The sequence below is a fragment of the Kryptolebias marmoratus genome, linkage group LG13 (genome assembly GCF_001649575.2).
Source record: "Kryptolebias marmoratus isolate JLee-2015 linkage group LG13, ASM164957v2, whole genome shotgun sequence".
NCBI classification, from domain to species: Eukaryota; Metazoa; Chordata; class Actinopteri; order Cyprinodontiformes; family Rivulidae; genus Kryptolebias; species Kryptolebias marmoratus.
This window is the reverse complement of record NC_051442.1, coordinates 14,389,579-14,409,729: the sequence shown is the minus strand read 5'-3', so window position 1 is coordinate 14,409,729 and position 20,151 is coordinate 14,389,579. Positions and strand designations below refer to the sequence as shown.

At 41.8% G+C, this 20,151-nt stretch overlaps 1 protein-coding gene across 1 annotated transcript in view; it reads left to right on the top strand.

Annotated features, from left to right (window-relative positions):
* The first annotated feature begins 3,328 nt into the window (after positions 1-3,328).
* LOC108245205 (sodium/potassium/calcium exchanger 3) overlaps positions 3,329-20,151 on the top strand; it is a 23,789-nt gene continuing 6,966 nt past the window's right edge. The window contains exons 1-2 of the mRNA XM_017431919.3: positions 3,329-4,114; positions 11,632-11,742. Coding sequence (XP_017287408.1) covers positions 4,009-4,114; positions 11,632-11,742 — 217 coding nt within the window. The 5' untranslated portion in view covers positions 3,329-4,008. The remainder of the gene's footprint in view (positions 4,115-11,631; positions 11,743-20,151) is intronic.

Genomic DNA, 20,151 nt, shown 5'->3' with positions numbered 1-20,151 from the left:
TTCCTCAAAACAAAACTGCATAAAAAAATCTGTACTATAAATAGATGAAATCTTAAGATTTACCCAAAGCAAGAAAAAAGACAGTGAAGTAAATTAGATAGTGTTCCATCCAAAAAGCCCTAGTCCTGAAGATATTTTGCTTGCATTTCAAAGTGCAAACTTAATAATGTTGGAGAGGAATAAGAAGTATCATAGTATGATACTCTTACCAACCATTTCTTAGGACTAGCCATTTATTTCTCTTAACCGAGGTTATTCAAAGAGCTATTATCTCAAGAACCTCTTGCCAGCTTATTATCAGTTCATTGATGTTTCATGTGCATCCTGGCCCGGGGCCTTTCTGGGTGGAGTTTACATGTTCTCCCTGTGCACACTTTGGTTTATTCCAGTTTCTTCCCACAGAGCAAAAACATGTATGTTAGGTTCATTGGTAACTCTTAAATTGTCCCTAGGTGTGAGTGAGAATGTGAATGGTTGTTTGTCTCGTTTGTCTCTATGTGTCCCTGTGATGGACTTGCGACCTGTCCAGGGTGTCCCCCGCCTCTCGCACAGTGATGGCTGGAGATAGACACCAGCTCCGGAAAGGAGAAGTGGGTAAAGAAGATGGATGGATGGATGGATGGATGGATGGATGGATGGATGGATGGATGGATGTCTGTAACAGCACCACAACAACAGTGTACCACCTGAACCATCTCCGAGCGCCACGACATGAGAATATAACCAGCCTGCAGTGTAACATAAACAACAAAACTAAATGAGAGGAAGAAGAACACGAAACTTTATGAAAAACCTTGAAATCCTGACTGAAATGATGCAGCACGTGATAAGACACTGTGATTTTCCAAAGCTCGTTCCACGATCACACAAACACTTCCCAGGACTGTGTCCGCTGGAAGGCTTTCCTAAACATCGGACGCAGAAAAACACTCATCTTCCCGGCCCTGACACCAAGGGGGACAGTTGATAACAACAGCATGCCTGTCTATGTCTTTATTTGGGGCTGGAGCGCAGAAGGCCTCACACACACACACATACAACCCGGGTGCTTAGCGCCAGTTTGACTCATCTGTGTTCTGTAAATACAGAGGTAATGTGTCGGTGTGTGAGTGTGTATTTAGACTCCCGGGTCACCGGGTTGTGTTTTGAATCCTTAATGGCCAGACTAATGTTGGCCTGCATCATCACCACCGCTGTATTCCTGCCATAAATAAAACTTAGGATATGTGTGCCAGATTACAAAGGTTCATCACACTTCTACAGATGCAAACATACAACCTCCAATTTGAAAATCTCATAAACCCATATTTTATTCACAATAGAATGTTATTTGGGGTATGAAAAGAGCATTTTAGAGAGGCTGAATCTCTCAGAAATAAAGATGGGCAGAGGTTCATCAGTCTGCGAAACTGTCTAAAAATAGTGGTTCAATGATAAAATAAAGTTCGTCAATGGAAATTTGGGAAGACTGAATATCTCATCATCTACAGTTCATAACATCATCAAAAGATTTCAAGAATCTGGAGAAATCTGAAAGGCTGAAAGTCAATATTGGATCCTGTGATCTTCAGGTGTCCCTGCATTAAAATCAGCTCTGATTCTGTTCTGGACATCACTGCATGGACTCAGGAACACTTCCATGGATCATCATCTGTAAACACAGCTCACCATGCCATCTATAGATGAAGATTAAAGCTCTATCATACAAATAAGAAGCCAGATGTGAACACCATCCAGAAATGCTGCAAGGTCATTTAAAATGGACTGAGACAAAGTGGAAAACGGTTCTGTGGTCAGTTAAATAAAAATTTGAAATTTGACCTCTCGTTAGCTGAAAACATTTGGTGCATTGTTAAACAAAAATTCCATCTAAGCAGACCCAGGACTGTAGAACAGCTTGAGTCCTCCATCAGACCAGAATGGGACATTTCCCTCCTAAACCTCCAGCAGCTGCTCTTCTCAGACTGTTGGTAAAAGAAGAGGAGATGCTTCACAGCGGGAAACAACTTTCTTGAGATGTGTTGCTGCCATCAAGTTCAAAGTTTCCCAATTTCTTTCTAAAATTGTACTTTTTTTGTTTAAACATTTGATCTGTTTACCAAGATCCATAAAAAATCAAATATGGGTTTATGATATTTGCAAATCATTGCATTATGTTTTTATTTTATTTGAATTTTATCTTAAACAAAGTCCCAACTTTTTTTTAGAATTAGGGCTGCATACAAACTGTTCATATCCAAAAAGTCTTCTGATGTATAGAAAAGTTTATTTAGCTAAGCTACCAGCTAAGTCAACAAGAAACTTAGAATTTTCTGTTTGGGGGAAACCTTGTGCTTCATTTCAATGCTCTTTGAGAAAAAAAAAATCAATAAATACATTAGATGTATACGTTTTTACGAAAAAAAAGCAACAGTTTTTTAAAGCACGTGTTCCATTATTGACTGAAGCACCTCATACGTCATGTTAGTCAGTGATAAATCAAAGAGACAAGCCCTCGTGCCATAAACTAAGGTTAAACATTAAACGTGACAAACACCAGGACACTGCAGGATTACTGAAGCCGCAGGAGGCTTTTTTATTTTCCTGCAATGAAAAATTAGCCTCTTTTTATTTTTCCCTGGATGACATTACCCAGACGACTTCTGTTGCTCAGTTAACACAAACAGTTTTGTGTCCTTCTGTGTACTCTGTAAAGAACTGGCTGGATCATGAGCAGACATGACTGCAGCTATGTTTCCTAATCGTCTCCTCGTGTCTGGAAGGTCTCTACATGACAAGAAGTGTTTCCTCCCCAAAACATTAAGCCATGCATATGTTTATCTGTTTGTTTGTTTTTTAATTGCCTGCCGCCCAAGGCTAAAGGGTGATAGTCTTTTTGACTGTGTCTCTGTGTATGTGTGTGCTTGTATATTCATTTGTTTGTAGCACTGGCAAAAAGAGCTCACAAACTGCTGACCGGGTTTCAATGAAACTCTCAGAAAGTAATCATCTGATGCACATTTACAACTGATTACCTCTTGGAGTAAACCCCATTCAAGATGGCTGTCAAAGCTAATCTATTACAGCCAACAGAAAAATGGCTAATTATGATGTGGGTGTATTGTGAAACTCAACATCAACCCATACTCCGAGCGTTAACAGATCACGAAAGATATTTGTTTAGAACTTCGGCATGCAAGGTGACATGCATTCCTCCAAAAAATTATGGTTTAATTCTGGGTTTTTTCTGCAATACTTCATGTCAGTTTATTATTTTATGTTTTCTCTCTCACTGTATTTTTTTTATTGTGAAATCCAATAAAATCATTGGAAGTTCAACAACTTCCAATGAAGTTCTCAGGTCCTCTGTCACACATTTTGAAATATACTGACTGGCATAAAAAACAAACAAACAAACAAAAAAAAACCATCAAGCACAGGACGTTTTCATCTCACTGGGATTATCTCTAAATGTGTGTTAAAGCAGGTGAAGCACTTGTTTCCTGTTTTTCTCCTTCTACCTCCCTGGCCTCGGGGTTTAAAGAGCGCGCCCCGGGTTTGCCGCCCTCTGGTGGCCGCAGGTGGGAACTGCACCGTGAGTGCAGGAACACGGTGCTCGGAACACACCGCCTCCTGTTGCTGCACCTCACTGTGGGATCCGCTCTCGACCTTTCCGACTCCACACATGAGCGCAGGGACCCTTTTTTTATCCGCCTCCATTCCCCATGCGCGACCAGGACGGTCCGAGTAGTTTCCCCAAAACGGCACCGCCTGCTCTGACTCCCGAGGAAACGGGGTAAAACCGGGTTTATCGTAGCGGGGATTTTTCTTCTTTTTTTAACACAACTTGTGGAGAAGAAGAAGAAGTCGCTGCTGCTCCTGGAGGAGGAGAAGAAGAAGAAGACGAAGAAGGAGGAGGAGGTGGTGGTGGTGGCTTCTTGTTCGGGGCTGTTTTTTAGTCCAAGTGTGAAACAAGTGTCGGCAAAGAGAGCAACAGATGTTTTTCGTGGACATGGAGCCGGCGGAGGAATGAAAGCGGCGGCAGCGAGGCACCGGCGACCCTTCCAGCGGTTCTGCTGCTGCGGAGTCGGGCTGGTCGCCGTCATTTGGCTCTCCCAGGTCATCCAGGCTCCAGGTGAGACCTTCAATCAGACGCGGCTGCGCGCCTGCGTCGCTCTAATTAACAACCCTGCAGCAATGATACCAAGAAAAGTGACTGTTGCATGGAAAAAATGTACTTTATTCTGCCATATGTGCAACAATTTCTATGTAATCTCAGGGTCAATCAGAACATTGCACTGTTTATAGCTTTTTGTTATAATAAATGTTTTCATATATTGATGTTCACATGTAAAATAATGTAAAGAAAATGAAAAATAGACAGTAACATTATGTAAAATTAACATTTCTCATAGCAAAAAGGTGCATTCTTTAGTTTGAGTCATGCTTTCTGTTCATTTTGGTGCTAATATTTCCTTTATATAGGCTGCAACCCCCCCACACTTCAGTTCCCAGCCTCATCTGTCACCCTGCCTCATGGTTGAATTAAAACTGCCTTCCATTCCTCCAGAACGAGCTTAGACCTAGCAAAATAAGCTGCACGCCCAGCTGCGAAGTACCACATGGTGATGGGTGTTTCGGCGTTTCCTGACACGGCTGCAGAACCGTCTCCCTGCCCCTGCGCTTCTGGGGATGATGGACTCGGTCCACCCTGCAGGGAAGTGACAGATTGTTGAGCGTGCAAAGCGGGCACAAACTGTGGCACGTGTAAATCCAATCACCGTGGGCGACCTTGGCGGGTGGGCTTTCGCCTTTAGAGGACACGCTGTACGGCCCTGGGCGCGCCCATTAAACAGACGAGTTGCGATGTGGCGAGCGTTACACGCTTTCACTGCCAACATCTCTGATTGACACAACCCGTGGTCTGGTCTCTCCGCCACCCTCGGGGTAAAATACTCCTCAGACGGGGAGCTCAGTGCATCGTTTAGGGAAAGGGAGCATGCAAATAAGTCTTACATAGGTGGTGAGAAATGCTGTGATAAGTTTATAATTGAACAATGCAAAATCAATGAAGAGAAATCAAAACAACACATTCTACACCCACGGACCCATGTTTTTGAAGGAACTCAAGAACAAACCGCAGATCCTCCTGTGGACGTGGGCTGGTTTGAGTCCTCGTCTCGTCCTGTCATCCCAGACGCACCCGGTGACGGCAAGATCAGAGTTCTGCGCAGCTCGTGCCGTCGCTTACAAGACGGCTTGTTTGGAGGTTGCTGTCAGACACCTGCTTTATGGTAGATGAGAACGAGAACACCTTTAATCCTGGCCGAAGAACAGAACTCCATGTGCAGAGGTGCAGCCTTAAACCTGCAGGGAGCCTCCACCGTGCTTCACTGTTGCATTCAAACCTTCCTGACCTCCAGCCCTGTTTCTAATGTTGACTCATAAAACCTGCTGGCATTTCTCTGCACCTCAGATGTTTCTGAGCTCTTGGCCCAGAGGCCTGGCTTTCTGTACCTGTGTCCCAAAGGTTCCTGCTAGTTCTGAGCTCTGCTGGTCACGTGATTTTTAAAGGGAAGTGAGCGGGACGTGGGTTTTTTTTTTATTTGCTGCACTAAGTTTTCTCGGCTGACCACTTGCGGTTTTGGTCCTCGGTGTTTCCCGTTTCTTCGTGTCTCGTCAAAACGTTTGAGCAGCACTTTTTTTGAAACCTGTCTGCTTTGAGATCTTGGCCTGGCAGAGACTTGTTGGTACGGTTGAGCCTCCTCGTGTCTTGTTGCTGTGCTCGGCCTTGTCCCTGTGTTCGACCGCTGACATGAAACTGTCTTCCATGACCTCCTCTTGGTAGCCGAGTGCGACTGGTCCTCGGCCGGTTTTAAGCTTTTTACACGACTCAATCAACTGGTTAATTAAACAGCTGTCGAAAATAAAATCTAACAAAATCCCAGACTCATGTGCAAGTGTATTTTAAGGACCAGGGTCTGCGATTTACAGGGGCGGCAGTGGCTCAGGAAGTAGGGGTTCATCATGTAACTTGAGGGTTGCCGGTTCAAGCCCCGCTCAGTCCGTCTCAGCCGTTGTATCCTTGGGCAAGACACTTCACCTGCCTCGCCTACTGGTAGGGGTCAGAGGGCGTTTAATGGCAGCCTCACTTCTGTCAGCCGCCCCAGGGCAGCTGTGGCTACAGTGTAGCTTACTGCCATCAGTGTATGGATGAATGGATGAATGGCTGATTGCTGTGTGAAGCACTTTGGGTCCTTGGACGAGATAAAGTGATATACAAGTGCAAACTATTTAACATTTTACAGCTCTGAGGCCACGTGTGGCTCTTTCTAACTTTGTCCAAAACAAACATGGACATGAATGATATTTATATTTGTAACCACATTAAGGAGGACTAGTTTTAGTAGTTTCTCTGTGCAGATTTACACAATTTATGAACAAGATGTCTGACAAAATGATGCAAGAAGCCAAACAGAGTGATCCGTTTGCAGCAGTGGTTCGTTAACCTGCTTACTCTGATGCTAGATTCAGTCTTGATTCAATAAAGTAAATCATGCAGTTAGGATTCTCATTTTGAGATATCCTTTTTGTAGAGCTTGTGTAGGCAGCCATCTTCTCTATATGGTATGCCTGAGACGCCACAACAGGACAAAACAAAAACAACCTGTTTGCTTCCTCTGAAATCCACCAAAAGAACTAAACATTTTTGACAGATTTGATGCAAGCTGCTGAGAACCGAAACGAAGTGCAGTGCTGCAAAACATAACCCTGATTACTGTTTGACAAGTCATTAAAATAAAGCCATCTGTAATAATAGGACGAGTCCTTCAGATAATAATGAGAAATAAGTCTAGATTTGCCTTTAATTAATTTAAAGTAAATGAAGGTTTTTGCATTTATTAGAGGAAATTCATTAAGTCACAAATAAATATTTAAAAAAATATCTTAATTTTTGTTCACTCTTCATTAATTCAAAGTGAGAAACTTATTGATTTCCCATAAATATAGAGTAAACTTACATGATTTGATTAAAATACAACAAGTATTTTTCATTCTGCAGGTCGGTGCTAACAAGTAAAAGTCATGTCAGCAGTTAATTATAGCTCTTTAATTTCAGAATGTAACAAATGCAGCCTTATATATAAAACTTAATGACTTGTGTAGTAAGTTTTGTAGCTTGTGTCCAACTTTTCTCCTGGAAGAAGGAGCAGAAATGGCTCTCACCAAATATCGATTTACTTTGTAAGAGTTCTTTTTTTTAAAACATTTTGACATGGGCCTAAAACTTAGAGTTTATGTATAAATACTTTATTGTCTACATGGACCTGTGTTTTGTGCAGTAAAATAAGTTTGATGGTTCCAGCAGAGGTGCACCTAAAGCCATCGCCCTTCAACCCCTTTGTCTCATCATCATCATTATCATCATCATCCCCTCGTCGCCGTTTGCCGATGCGGTCACACACCGTCTCTCTCACTCACACACACTCGGCAAACGGATGCTTCAGCGCCATTTTCCTCCTCAGCTCCGAGTGGAGTGCAAAGATTTGAATAGGTGAACTTTTCAGCCGGCGAGGAGTGTTTGATTTACATTTGGGCTCCATCCTGCTTTGGCTGGAGTGTCCTGCTAAATGAGCCCCCCCCCGTCATTAATATTTATGCTTCACCTTTAAATCACAAGTGTGCCATCAACCTGAAGAGGCTTTCTGAACACGGGCCGAGGCTGCTCGGCTTCAGCCTTCTGAAATCATCTGGCAAAAGCCCCGAGGTCTGCTGTTTGTACCGGTGACAGCCAGGATACTCCTGGCAAATATTACACGCACCGCTGCATCCTGAGCGTGTCTTTTACAGCCATTTATGGATATCTTTGTCCAATATTGTCTAAACTCGCGTTTGATGAATGGTGAGAAAATAATTCAGACAACAGCACAGATTATAAAATGGATTTCCTATAAAGTTGAATGGCCTTAACCTTTTTTGAACTGATTATAAATTTTACCACAGACTTTTTACTACATTCATTCATTCATTCATCCATATTCCTCGTTGTTGGGAGGGGGGGCTGGTTCCTGTCTCCAGCTGTCAGCGGGCAAACCCTGAATGGGTCCCCAGCCCTCCGCAGGAGCACTTGAAGACAACCACACACACACACCTAACATCAATTTCAAGTCACCAACTAACCTAACTCGTATGTGTTTGAACTAAAACCTGGAAAATATGCAAACTCCTCTGTCAGGAGCCCTGAAGTGTATGAACACGACTGTTAGACGTCAAACCGCGAACTCTTTCACCGCTGGGACTGGACGCTTTGGTGGCAAACATCAGACAACGTGGTCGACTCTTCAAGTTGTTTTTGGTCCCTGATCATTTAGTTTTGTGCTGAGGCGCACACAGGTGTGACAGCCTGATTTGATGCTTTATGGTGCTTGATGTCACGGTTTACTTTACTTATGTTTCAGAGAGTTTCTGCTCATTTTCTGCCTTGTTGGAATGTAACATTTTAATTGATCTCCGTGAAAGAGTTTGACTCAAAAGGGTGTCCGAGATGGGTTCTGCAGGAGAGTTAGGAAGAGCTAATATCTTACCTGTTGTAGATGCTTTTTACCATCAGCTGCAGGCATTAAACCTGTTTAGGATTTGACTTGAAGACGCTGGTCGATTTGTGACTGACTGCCATCAGTGTTTTGTTTCTGCTGAGGAAGAAGCAGCAGCGGGTTGTTTATTTAAAGGAAGAAGAGTTGATTTGGACTTTAATGTCCCAGATGCATGCTGCTTTTTAAACCCCTTTCAGAAGTTACATGTTGTACACTTATCTGCTCATCGGTTGTGTCAGTGATTCGTATGATTAGTCATTAATTTTCATCTCCAGTATAGTTTTGTCTAATGAAAGTTTTGTAAATAAATAAATAAGAAGTTAGATTACAATATTTAATCATTTTCAGCAGTTCCACCATTCAGTCTTGCTACAGTAAATCTGATTTATTGGATTTCTGACCTCTTTCTGACTAAAACTGAGTCGATCTATAAATGGCACGCTACGTTGTACCATCTGCACAGCTCTATTAATGGTTTACAGTTTGTTATTGCACTTTTTACACATACAGTCTGCAGTCAGCCGTTGTATTTATGTCCAGAACCTGGCAGCAGGATTAAGCTATTTCCACACAAACAAAGACAGTTCTGGTTTAATCACTCATTGTCCTGTAACCCTGTCTCGTATTTACCTTTTTAGAGCCCGAGTTTTATCTCCACCACCAGTCACTATGACAATAAGGTTATCTGACACCATTTAGCACTAAAGTTACACTTCCAGGTCAAAGGTCAGTGTCAGGTGGAGACAAAGCGTGCAACGTTTGTGGTCATTTTGTCAAATTTTACAGCTTCAGGCTGCTTTTTCCTTCTGTTTCTAGTTTTAAAAGTTTGCTCGTTTGGAAGCAAAACGAGACTAAAGGGGATATTTTGGCACAGCAGAAGCAATAAACACTGTCATCCAGTAAATGATCCCGAGATAAGACGCACTTTACCGCCGTCGTTGAACTGTCTCCAGAGGAAAACCCTGTTTAGTGTTTAACCTCACCACTTGCACAAACAAACGTATAATCCAAGACATGTGGCCTTGTAAAGGAGTGACTTTAAAGAAGTTCTTCAGGAATTATTCCTTGAAGTTTTGTGATAAATTGCTAAAGTATGGTTTAACCCCCTCTCTCTGTCTGAGTTTAGTACAATCCCACTGTGTTTTGTTCTTCCTCTGAGTTTTTTCTCATACATTATGTTCCTGTTGCTTTTTTTAGGCCGGCGGCTGCCTTTAATGGGTATTTATCATAAAGGAAAGTCTGACAGTATGGTCCCAGTTGGGCGTCTCTTAATAGCTTTCATTTCTAAGCCAACTACTTAAAAAACAGATCATCTCCTCAGTATATCCGAAGCCAGAACCAGACAGAGTTTGTTTTTGATCATTTGATTGTATAATTCATCTAATATCCACCGCACAAGTCATCGTTTTTATTTTAATTTGGCTCATCTTGACTTGATTAAAATCAGAATCTACAAACAAAAATATTGAGCCCGCATCCGATTCTTTGTCCTCCTTTCTGCTAATGAGGCGAGATGTTTGTCTAGGTGACTTGCCCCAGTTAGAAGTGTGAAAATGCCGCGGCGCCTTCTGCGGCAGGGACCTGTTTGAATTTTCATGCGTGTCAAGCTCCTCTTGATGCGTCGACATGAAAGCCCTCACGTCTCTCCTCGGCCATGACCGCTGGCCTCATGAAACAGGCTCATTGAGCTGTGAGGTACAAAGAGACGCCACAGCGCCTGACAATCACGAAATGCATCAGACAGACACCAAGCAGCCTCGTCATGATACTACACCGCGAATAAATACAACTCTGTCTTCACAGGCCTGGTGGAAAGATGTCGGTCAGAGGTAGTTTCTGTAGTTTTATTTCCATAACTGAGATGGTGACATAGATTCATCCGATGGGAGTTTTTTCAGCTTAAAATAAAGGTAAAAGCTGAAACTAATAGTATAATTATAGGTAATGATATGCCAATGTCCAGGCATCGCCAATTTCAGTTTTTTTTTAAGTGTCCAATATTGGCCAAATAAAAACCTGCAGATACTTTTCTCAGTTTGCTCGTGGATTTAGGTCAGAGGTTCAAAGTTCAATTAAAATAAAACAAGTTTGTTTCTCATTTCACATTTTGGTCAAACAGAAATTGTAAAAAAGGTCTTCCATACATATTATGAATCATGAATATTGTGAGACTAATGCCATACAGTGAATAATTTTAGGCTTTACAAAAAACATTTTGCATCACTTTATCTTTTGAAGTGGAACAACGTAATGAACAATTAATATCTTACCTCTTGTAGACAGCTCTTTGAACAGTCTAAAATTGATCCATGTCAATCTACAGAAGTCAGATTAACATGGAATAATTACCCATAGTGTATTTATCCTCAACTCAAAAAAAGATAAATATAGAAACCATAAATGGATATAATATAATGGTTGATAAGGCTCTTTAATAAGCGATTTATTAATAATGTTCATATACTTAGGCTATAATCAAGTCAAACCTGAAAGGTTTGGGAACAAATGCTTCACACCACTGTCAGTTTTTCATCACCTGGTTCTTCCAGCAGAAATATTTTAATATCCCTGCAGGAAGTGCTCCAGGCTGCACCAGATGTCCTACAGCTAGCTGCTGCTGCTGTTTGCCCTTGTGTCTGACAGTGGTGTAAAAGTTTGCTAAATGAAGTGTGCAGGAAATGCGAGGTAATTATTGGAGTTGTTTCACATCGACAGCGATGTACTGCTGGCACCAGCTGTTAGCTTCTCAGTCCAGTCTGAATTAATCTCTTTTTCTCCAAACTGAGGAGTTCAGATTGCTTTCCACAACAGGTGAGATAATAATTGTTCATAACCGATCCACAGAACCCCAGAGCAAAACATCTGAATCAACATTTCAAGTTTTAAAACCTAGTGACAGACATTTTATTACACTCTGAATATTTTCTATGTGATTGTTTTAACTTTTTCCTTTTATGTAATTGAGAGGGAAAAAAACAAATTGTCAAAAGAACTGATAAAATAATAAGTTTAAAACTGAAATGTGTCTTTCCTCTCTGGTCCTTGTTTTGTGTGACAGAGACGGAGTCCGCTGGGCTCCAGCCAGGCGTAAACGGAGGTCTGCTGCGATGGACGCGCAGGTTGATGCAGGAGAAGTCCGACAACCAGAGCCTGGACGAGCCTCGAGCAGGTGAGCCGCGCTCCTCCTCCTGGGTAGGTGTCATCTGTTCCCCCGAGAACGCACCTGCGAACCTCTGCAGACCGCCTGCAGCGCCATCTGATCACGAACGGGTGACGTGGATCACGCCGTATCATCCGTCATAGGTCTGTTCTGACGGGTTTAAAATCTGACACTCATCAGGAATTGCTTTTCCTCTTTAATTTACACCAAATACTCATAAACAACAAAGCAAAAACTGGATTTTGAGCGTTCTGTTAATTCATTAGAAATAAAGTTGAAATTACGTTTCGATAGTTGTAGTTGAGCCTCTGTGTTTCTGACGTCTGTCAGCGTTTCATGTTTTTGTGACTTCACTGCAGTACACAAGTTGTGTGTAATAACAGGCTTCAGTGGACATAGTTTAAATCGAATAACATGTCTATATAAGGTCTCACATTTAAATAAATATGTGAGAACAAGAGGTTGAGAGAAGAGTCCCAGATTCCCTGAAGATGAAATGAAAATGGCTGCATTCCTAAAAGGGAGGGTTCAGATCTTTTAAAGTGGGCTTCCTGAACAATGAACATCTTGCCTGCTGTAGATAGATCTTTGAATCCTAACTAATCTAAAATTCTCCCTACGGAGGTCATATATTGATTGTTTCAAACTTTTTTATAGAACCAAGCCTTAAAATAAAAACTGAATTTTTGCTTTTAAGTGTCCAAAAGGTGCGTTATCGTCTCCCAATGTAAAATATTCTAAATTTAGAGCTACCAGCATGTCTGACTGCTCATCTAAAGTGATTCATTGCTGATGAGAGGCCTTAATCAGAGAGAACCAGCAGTTTCATGAGAAAAGCAGACATTTTCACTTAATCTCCACATTCAAACATGGTGGTGGCAGTATCATTCTGTGGGGACCTGTTTCACCGGGAAAGGGTTAGAGATGCTGTGTGTGAAAATGTATTTACCAAATATTCTTTGTCTAATTGTGTGGTAAAGGTTTTATTTTCACCGAGAAACGAACAAAACGAAGCATACCATTTTAGTAAAACTATGGGAAAGTGTTGACGCAGACAGAGGCTTGAAACGGTCTCTGTAGGCTGTTTATTTATAGTTTCTATGTTTTTTTTTCCCCTCCACAGTTTGGTATTTACAGGAATATGTTTGGAAAAATAAATATATAACTAGAGTATAAATCGGATTCATCTTATTGTCGCTCATTGTTCAGTAATATGATTTTTTAATCGACCGAAAGTCAGGCGGCCATAATTTTTTTTTTCTCTCTTTGTGTGTGTTTTCATTTGTCTATTTTGCAAAATATCTCTTGAATCACTGAACGGTTTGGTACATGTACAACTAATTAACCTTTAGGAGCCATCCTAATTCAGGATGGCCGCCACAGCCAACTGAGCTCAGGAAACACAAAAATGTCTATAACTCAGCTGATTTTACAGTCATTAAGCTAAAATCTGGTGTGGTAGTAGCTGAGCATTATCCCCAACACATAGTTTAAGCATTGCACATTACGCATTATTTTTAGTTAAAATTTTAGCATCAACGGAGGGTGTCAGCCATGTTTGTCCGTTACCAAACTAGCTCATAAACCACTGGACATATATTTATAAAAATCTACAGAAAGTCATCATTGGTTTCACATCTACAAACGACAACTTTTCAATTTAAGATAATCGATAATTAATCGATCTCAGGCTACACAAATATGGGTTTAAATCAGTGTTACAGATATGGAGCTACAATTTGGTGCAGCAGTAGCTGAGAGTCATCCTCAACACGTACTCCGAGGGCTGCCACATCTTGGAGTATCGCATGATCTGCACAATGTCTAAAAAAACAGCTGTAACTCCGTCCCCTCTCAATATAAGATGGATTTTAGTTTAAAACTCTGACATGAAAGACGGTGGGTGATGTGTCGTCACATTCGTTTGTAACAGTGTGAAGCTTCTGCTGTAAAACGCTCCCGGAGACAGATGGAGAAAATTAAAGGAAGCTGCCAAAGTGAAGATCGGAAAAGAAGCTCTGAGCGGATCCGATTTCACCGGATGCTCGGTTACTGTCTTTCTTCCTAAGTTCTTGTGCTCTCAGAATAGTTAGACAGGATCTAAATTGCTCCTAATAAAATCATGACTGAGACATGCAGCTATCATCGACCCCTGTTCTCCTGGTTCTCGGGCTGATTAGGAAGCTGGCTGACATGAGCTGCGTTCATCACAGCTGATGGTTTTATTATTAAAAATGTAGATGGAAGGGAAAAAAAGTCTCTTTGTTGTCGGGCGAGGTGAGCAGCGCAGATAAAATAAAACTGGGGCAGAAAGTAAAATGTGTTGCTTTATTAACAGAACCTAATTTCGTATTCATGTCATTTGCATTTCTGCCGTGGTTGTGCTAATATTGGCCTGTCAGTCACAACGCTGAATGATAAGCAAACTGCACAGGTATTGTCGAAGCCTGACACCACGTCGTGGAGCCTTATTCTTACTGTAACCTATGCAAATCGAGTTGTGCTAAAAATAGACCCTGCAAATGGTTTGCTCCGCTCACTCTTCACCTCAATCCCACAGCCTACCGAAGGCGTGAAACCTGAGAAAATATGTACACAGTAAATACAGTCAATCTGCGTCACAGTAGACCGAGTGAAACATTCTTCTTTCCTGACCTCATCTGCATGCAGGTGCGTTTGCATGTTGACAAAGTATACAAAATCGTGCCGCACAAAGACTTCACAGTCCACGCTACGCTCATTTACAAGTCCAGACATTAATTTATGCGCGGAGATTTGCATTCTTTATCTTCCTCACACTGTACGTCACTGAAGCGCCTCCTGTCACTGTCAGTCAGAAACTGTCTCATCCTCCTCAGAGGGATAGTTCGGATCTTTTGTCGTGGAAAAGTAAAGAACAATTTATTTTACCTGCTGTACGTAGCTCTTTAAAAGACAACGATGTGGAGAAATCAGGTTTATTTTTGATCGGCTTGTTGACGCATCAACTCCCGTCTCAAAGATTTCACGGCTGTGTGGCAAGCCTTCACTTTTGCATTGCACGGTTATTCCTGCAGAAATTTTATGCTATTCCCGTAAAACGTCCCCCAGACTGCGCCAGAAGTGCTACAGCTAGCTGCTGCTGTTTGCATTTGCAAATAACCACAGAATTCTATGTAAATAGAAAGCTGACAGTACTGTAAACAAATAAGATTTTAGGATGCTTTTGCTAGTATTTCTCCTCCACCCCAGCCATGACGCTAAAATACATACATCAGAATATACCAAGGTACACATTATTATGGTTGTTATGGCACTTTAACACCAAGAAGTAAACCATTTGCTTGGCAAGGAGGCTCAACGTTTAAACAAAATCTGTAGATTTTCCTGGTGCGAGTGCAGGAAGGAGGGGCTTAAAGGTAAAACAGAGGGGTATGGTTAAGAGGAAGGGGAGAAATGGGATTTTGGCGTTAATGCTTGTAATAGAGTTGCATGAACTCATCAGGGACGGCTGATCTCACAGTTTCAAATGCTAAAGGCCCTCCATCGCCCCACAGCTGCTTCACGTCCTCCTCTGTGATATTACTATGAGAGGTGTTGTTTTGTTTTTTTTGTTTTTTTTCCTGACCTTTTGAAAGAGAAGTAATGAGACTCGGTGTATCTCTCTATCATTGCTCCATTTGCTTTGTGCATCCATTTGTATTCTGCTTCTATATAACACACTTAACCTTTATTGAGTTCCTGGTTGCCAACAGATCTCCCTCATCATCTCTTACAAAGACACAAGCTCAGTGCGGGCGGACACTTCATTGTGGTAATATACTGGAGCCAGGGAGGCGAACAAAAGGCTGGACAGGTAGTTTTAGACACAGCGGTGAGCACGGCTCCAGCCTCAGATTTCCGCCCTCTTCCTTAGCAGGCCGTCTGACAGTGATTGTATAATCTGTAGTGTGATTAAAAACCCTTCCCCGGACCTTTGGGGATATTATCTCGGGGATTGCGCTGCATCATCCAGCCACAGACTCTCTTTCTCTCTTTTCATCTCTCCGCTGCTTAACAAGATGGAGACGGCGTGATCCGGCTTCGGCTGACAAGCCTCCAAGACCGCCGTTGCTAGGCAACTGAATGCTAAATTTTGAAACCCAGACAATTCCGTCTTTTTGAGCATTAAAAGTGCAAAGTGACGAGCCAAAAATAGAGCGGCGAGTTGTTGTTTTTTTTTTTCTTGGGGGGGGGGTTGGATTGGAGGAATCTGAACGATGCAAATGAAGCAAATGGCCTGAGCTGCGTGTCGTTATTGAGGTTTGTTATTGTGTTTATTTTGGCAAACGGCAGTCTGCTGAGAATAATATTTTTCCACAGTCGTATTTTTGGGGGAATTTCGGGAGAAAGTGTTGAGAGAAAAAAAACCTGGCAGAGAACCCAGATCGCCTTTAAAATGGTCTCGAACCGTGTGCTTTTATCAGGACAGCTCTGGGGGCGTTAAAAGTTTTGGAAAACCTCAAACGGATATTCTTGGATCTATAGTTTGTCCCTTTTTTTTCTCTCTGCGAATAAAAAAAATACTTGTGAGTTCTCTAAAGTGAGACATTAGTTTTCCTAAAAGTTGTGATTACCACTAATGAAAAGATGTTTAGATCTTTTGCTTACTTTGTTTCTCAGCCGTGTGTTTCATGAATAAGTGAAGATACCAGTGAGCATTGTTTTTCTCCACCTCTGTCCCGGCAGCGTACCTGATGTTTTCACCGCTGCGGATTGAAGCCCTGCTGTTGGCTCATCAGTTCCGTATTCACATCACCTCAAAGGAAAGGGAATCAAAGAACAAATGCATAATTGAATTAACATTACACACCTGGATGAAATATTTATTTTTTTGATTCCTCATGAAAAATGCAGCGGAGGCGTTTGTGTTGTGCACACACCAAGCAGCAGCTCGGTGGGTGTGCGGCGATGCGCCGTTGCTTGTGTGGCAGTCAGCACCTTAGCGTGATGCCAGGATGCCCTGCAGACTTTCAGCTCGATAACATTATCCCGTACCGCCCGCTGTCAGTCATTCAGCTTCACCCTGACCTCAGAGCTCTGCAGCGTTCGCCTTTATGAGGGATACATTTTGGCCTAAGAGCTGCTGCAGAAGTTGGAAAAATAACTCATATTTTGGATTCTGATATCTGCATCACATGTAAAATAAATTACTGCTGTCTCACAAAGGGGAGATATTATGACTGTTTTCGCAAGTTGACACAATTTTCTGTTTTTTTTTGTTCTATATCTACAACTTATCCTCAAAGAGAGCCTTTAGTGTTCAGTTTGACAAACTGTGAACTGAACTCAGAATAGCGCTCTACAAACTGTTCAAAAAACCCTGTTTTATTCTTAAATTCTTACATTTCCCCTCGTCTGTAGTTCAGCCATGGAAATATCCTTTAGGTACAACCTTGCCACGGCCCGCGTGTTGAACTTACACTGCAGCACAGACACAAAAGATTTACGATCAGCTGACCCGGTTAAATCTCCTACCACGATTACTTTGTAATTTTTTTTTTGTAGGCTTCACAAATCCTCAAGCCGACCAAAAAAAAAAAAAAAAAAATCAGACATTGAAGGTTCCTTCTTATTATGCATGTTTCATTTTTTGTTTTTGGAGGCTAACATTAAAATATGTTGTTTTTATAACCTGTTTTTAAACAGTGATAATAAGTAAATTTTAATCCTCTGGTGAATGAAAAATACAAGGACTGACAATCTTATGTTTGATTTTCTAACGAACTTATAAAACACTAGAGAAAGAGCTGGTAGATAATTATTAACTCACGTATTCCTGAAGTTGAGTCATATATAAACCTTTTCATGATAATTTACAGTTAGAAACAAAACAAAAAGCAGCAGCAAATAGAAAAAAACTTACTCTCCAATTCTATGAATACGGATGATTTAACTTGGGAGGAGATAAAGACGAGAAGGCTGGATTTATTCTACTCTAAATTAACTAAATAATTTACTTTTCACCTGCACATCTGAGCGCCTCACTAAATGAAATATATTCAGCCTTTAGGGCTTAATAGAAGCGACAAAGTTGATTTTTCTTTTCTTTTTGAGTTGAATGAGTTCAGTCTGCTATCAAGCCCCAGAAAGAAAGTCACGTGTCCCCACATTTCTTGTTAAATCAAACTTAATTTCTGCTTCCAAGAACTGATCCAGTGTCGGTCAGTCTCTATCTATAGAAATCACATCATATCACATCTCTTTGCACATTAATAAAACAAATGGAAATAAACAGCTCCTTGTTAGTCAGTATTCACTGCTACTCTTTTTTTTAACTGTAAAAATATGATGTTTTTTGTGAAACATTTAGCTGATTAGGCTTAATGTTGGCTAACATGATAGCTGACAGACTCTGAATCATCATCATCATTAATAGTTTCCTCGGTGGATCTGTTCTCGTGTTATTCCCCTGAACACCCGGGAAGGTGTGGATTCTCCTGGCTTCTCCGGAGTTTTCCTCCTCAGGCTCGTAGCCGGAGCTGTGAGGTGTTGTTTGGCAGACTTCAGAGCCTCAGGTATGGACAAGTTGCCGTATTGTTGTCGCGGGTCTTTCTTCATCGCACCTTTCTGTTTCTGTTCTGACAGCCGGCTGATCTCTCTCTGTTTTGCCTTGATCTTAGCTTTCAGCCTCCTCCTCCATGGGAGACGATACTCGTTTCGACTTGTAGCCCTGATCTTTTAGCAGCACATTGATGGTGTCAGGCAGGATACTTAGCAGTGCTGCATTCGTATCTTCTAGCAGACTTTCAGAGGGTAATTTGTCACTTAGCCTTGGCAGGGGGTGCAGGTCGTAGGTGTTTAACTTGGTCACAATCTTCAGTCTCAGGTCAGCCGCTCTTGTATTTAGTTCCTCAGGGCTTTTCAGTGGGGTTTGGTACCCATACTCATTTGTGGTTGATGATGATATATCCTCCCCGACCTGTCCTGACTCCCCCTTGTCGTACTGCACTGTGGTCTCTAGGTTTGATAGCAGATTCCCCGTGCAAATGTTGGGACACTGAGTCCAAAGTTGTTTCTGAGTCAGTGATGGGTATCAAAGATTCCATAATTCCCACATCATTCCCATAAAGCCCCTCTCTCTAGGCTTGCTCATATAGTAGCATTCCAACAGTGTTGAGTTCACTGCCCTCGTCCATGAATGTCTTGTTCCATTAGCCCATTTCTCATCAGAATCTCCTGATTCCCCAAAGTCTGATGCAGAACTTGCTAATCTGGGCAAGGTCCGAACCAGCTTGGCATTATCTCCACGTGTCTTTCTCAGCACACAACTGGGGTTGCACCGGAGTTTGATGGTTTTAATAAAAAAACAAGTCACTATATGTCTTCTTTTTCTAATTTGCCCTTCCTTAGTCCACATGTTAAAATGTTCTGGGGCAAAACACTGAACCCTACTTTACCTCAGATGAGTTCACTGGTCTGTGCATAATAAAAGAAAAAAAAGCAGAGCCTAAAAGGCTGTGCAAATTAAGACGTGCTTTGTGAGTGCCAATCTGAGTATGTCTTGTAAAAGTGTATAAGTGTTTTGAGTGCTCAACAAGACTGGAAAAGTACCACATAAAAATAATCCATTTACCATTTACTGTCAAATGCATCTTAGAGCGGAGTGCCTGAAGTTTTGTATTGTTTTTGTACCTTCATGAATGTGGCGATTGGACATCACTGTGATGGAAAACAATCAAAAAACACTCATCTGGATACAGGTTGTTTGCACTTTGAGACCTTAGAAAGCACTCATCACTGCCACTCTGCATTTTGGTGCCATTTGAGGTGTTCATGTTGTGCACTCAAGAGTTATTTAATTAAACTGAAGGGAACTTTTTTATGTTTTCCAATTACACATACAACCCAAAATCCCAAACATTAATCCACTTCAGATGTCCTTGTTTTAGGAGCTGCACATCATTTTTAACATCGCACTCGTCCCCTTTGTTCCGCCGCGGAGGAGGTCCTCCCCAGTCAGGGAAAACAGCACGAGCAGCGATCACTGACGGTTTGTCGTTTTTATGGCCACCACGCAGCTGACTGCAACTAAATCTGCAGGGATTCGTGAAATCGCCCCACAACACAGGGTACTTCAGCTCGTGTGGGAGTGAAACGACACACGAGCCTCTGTGAAGACCCCAATGCGCACAAAGTGGGATCAGATGTGCAAATTTATCTGGAGTAAAAAGTAAAAAGTTACAAAGCACAGAGAGGTGTGATGTTGGGTCCAAATGCTCCCGAGTTAGGAAAAAATCAGACTTTATTGTTCTTTTTCCCCTTCAGTTCCTTGATTTGGGGGGCTGCAGATGTGCAGTCATCTTCTTCGCTTGTTTCCGGTGGTGGGCCTGTTCTCAGCTGAAGAGTTTCTCCAAACCCCACTCTTGCTCAGCAACCTTCAGTAAACCAGCCTGTGCC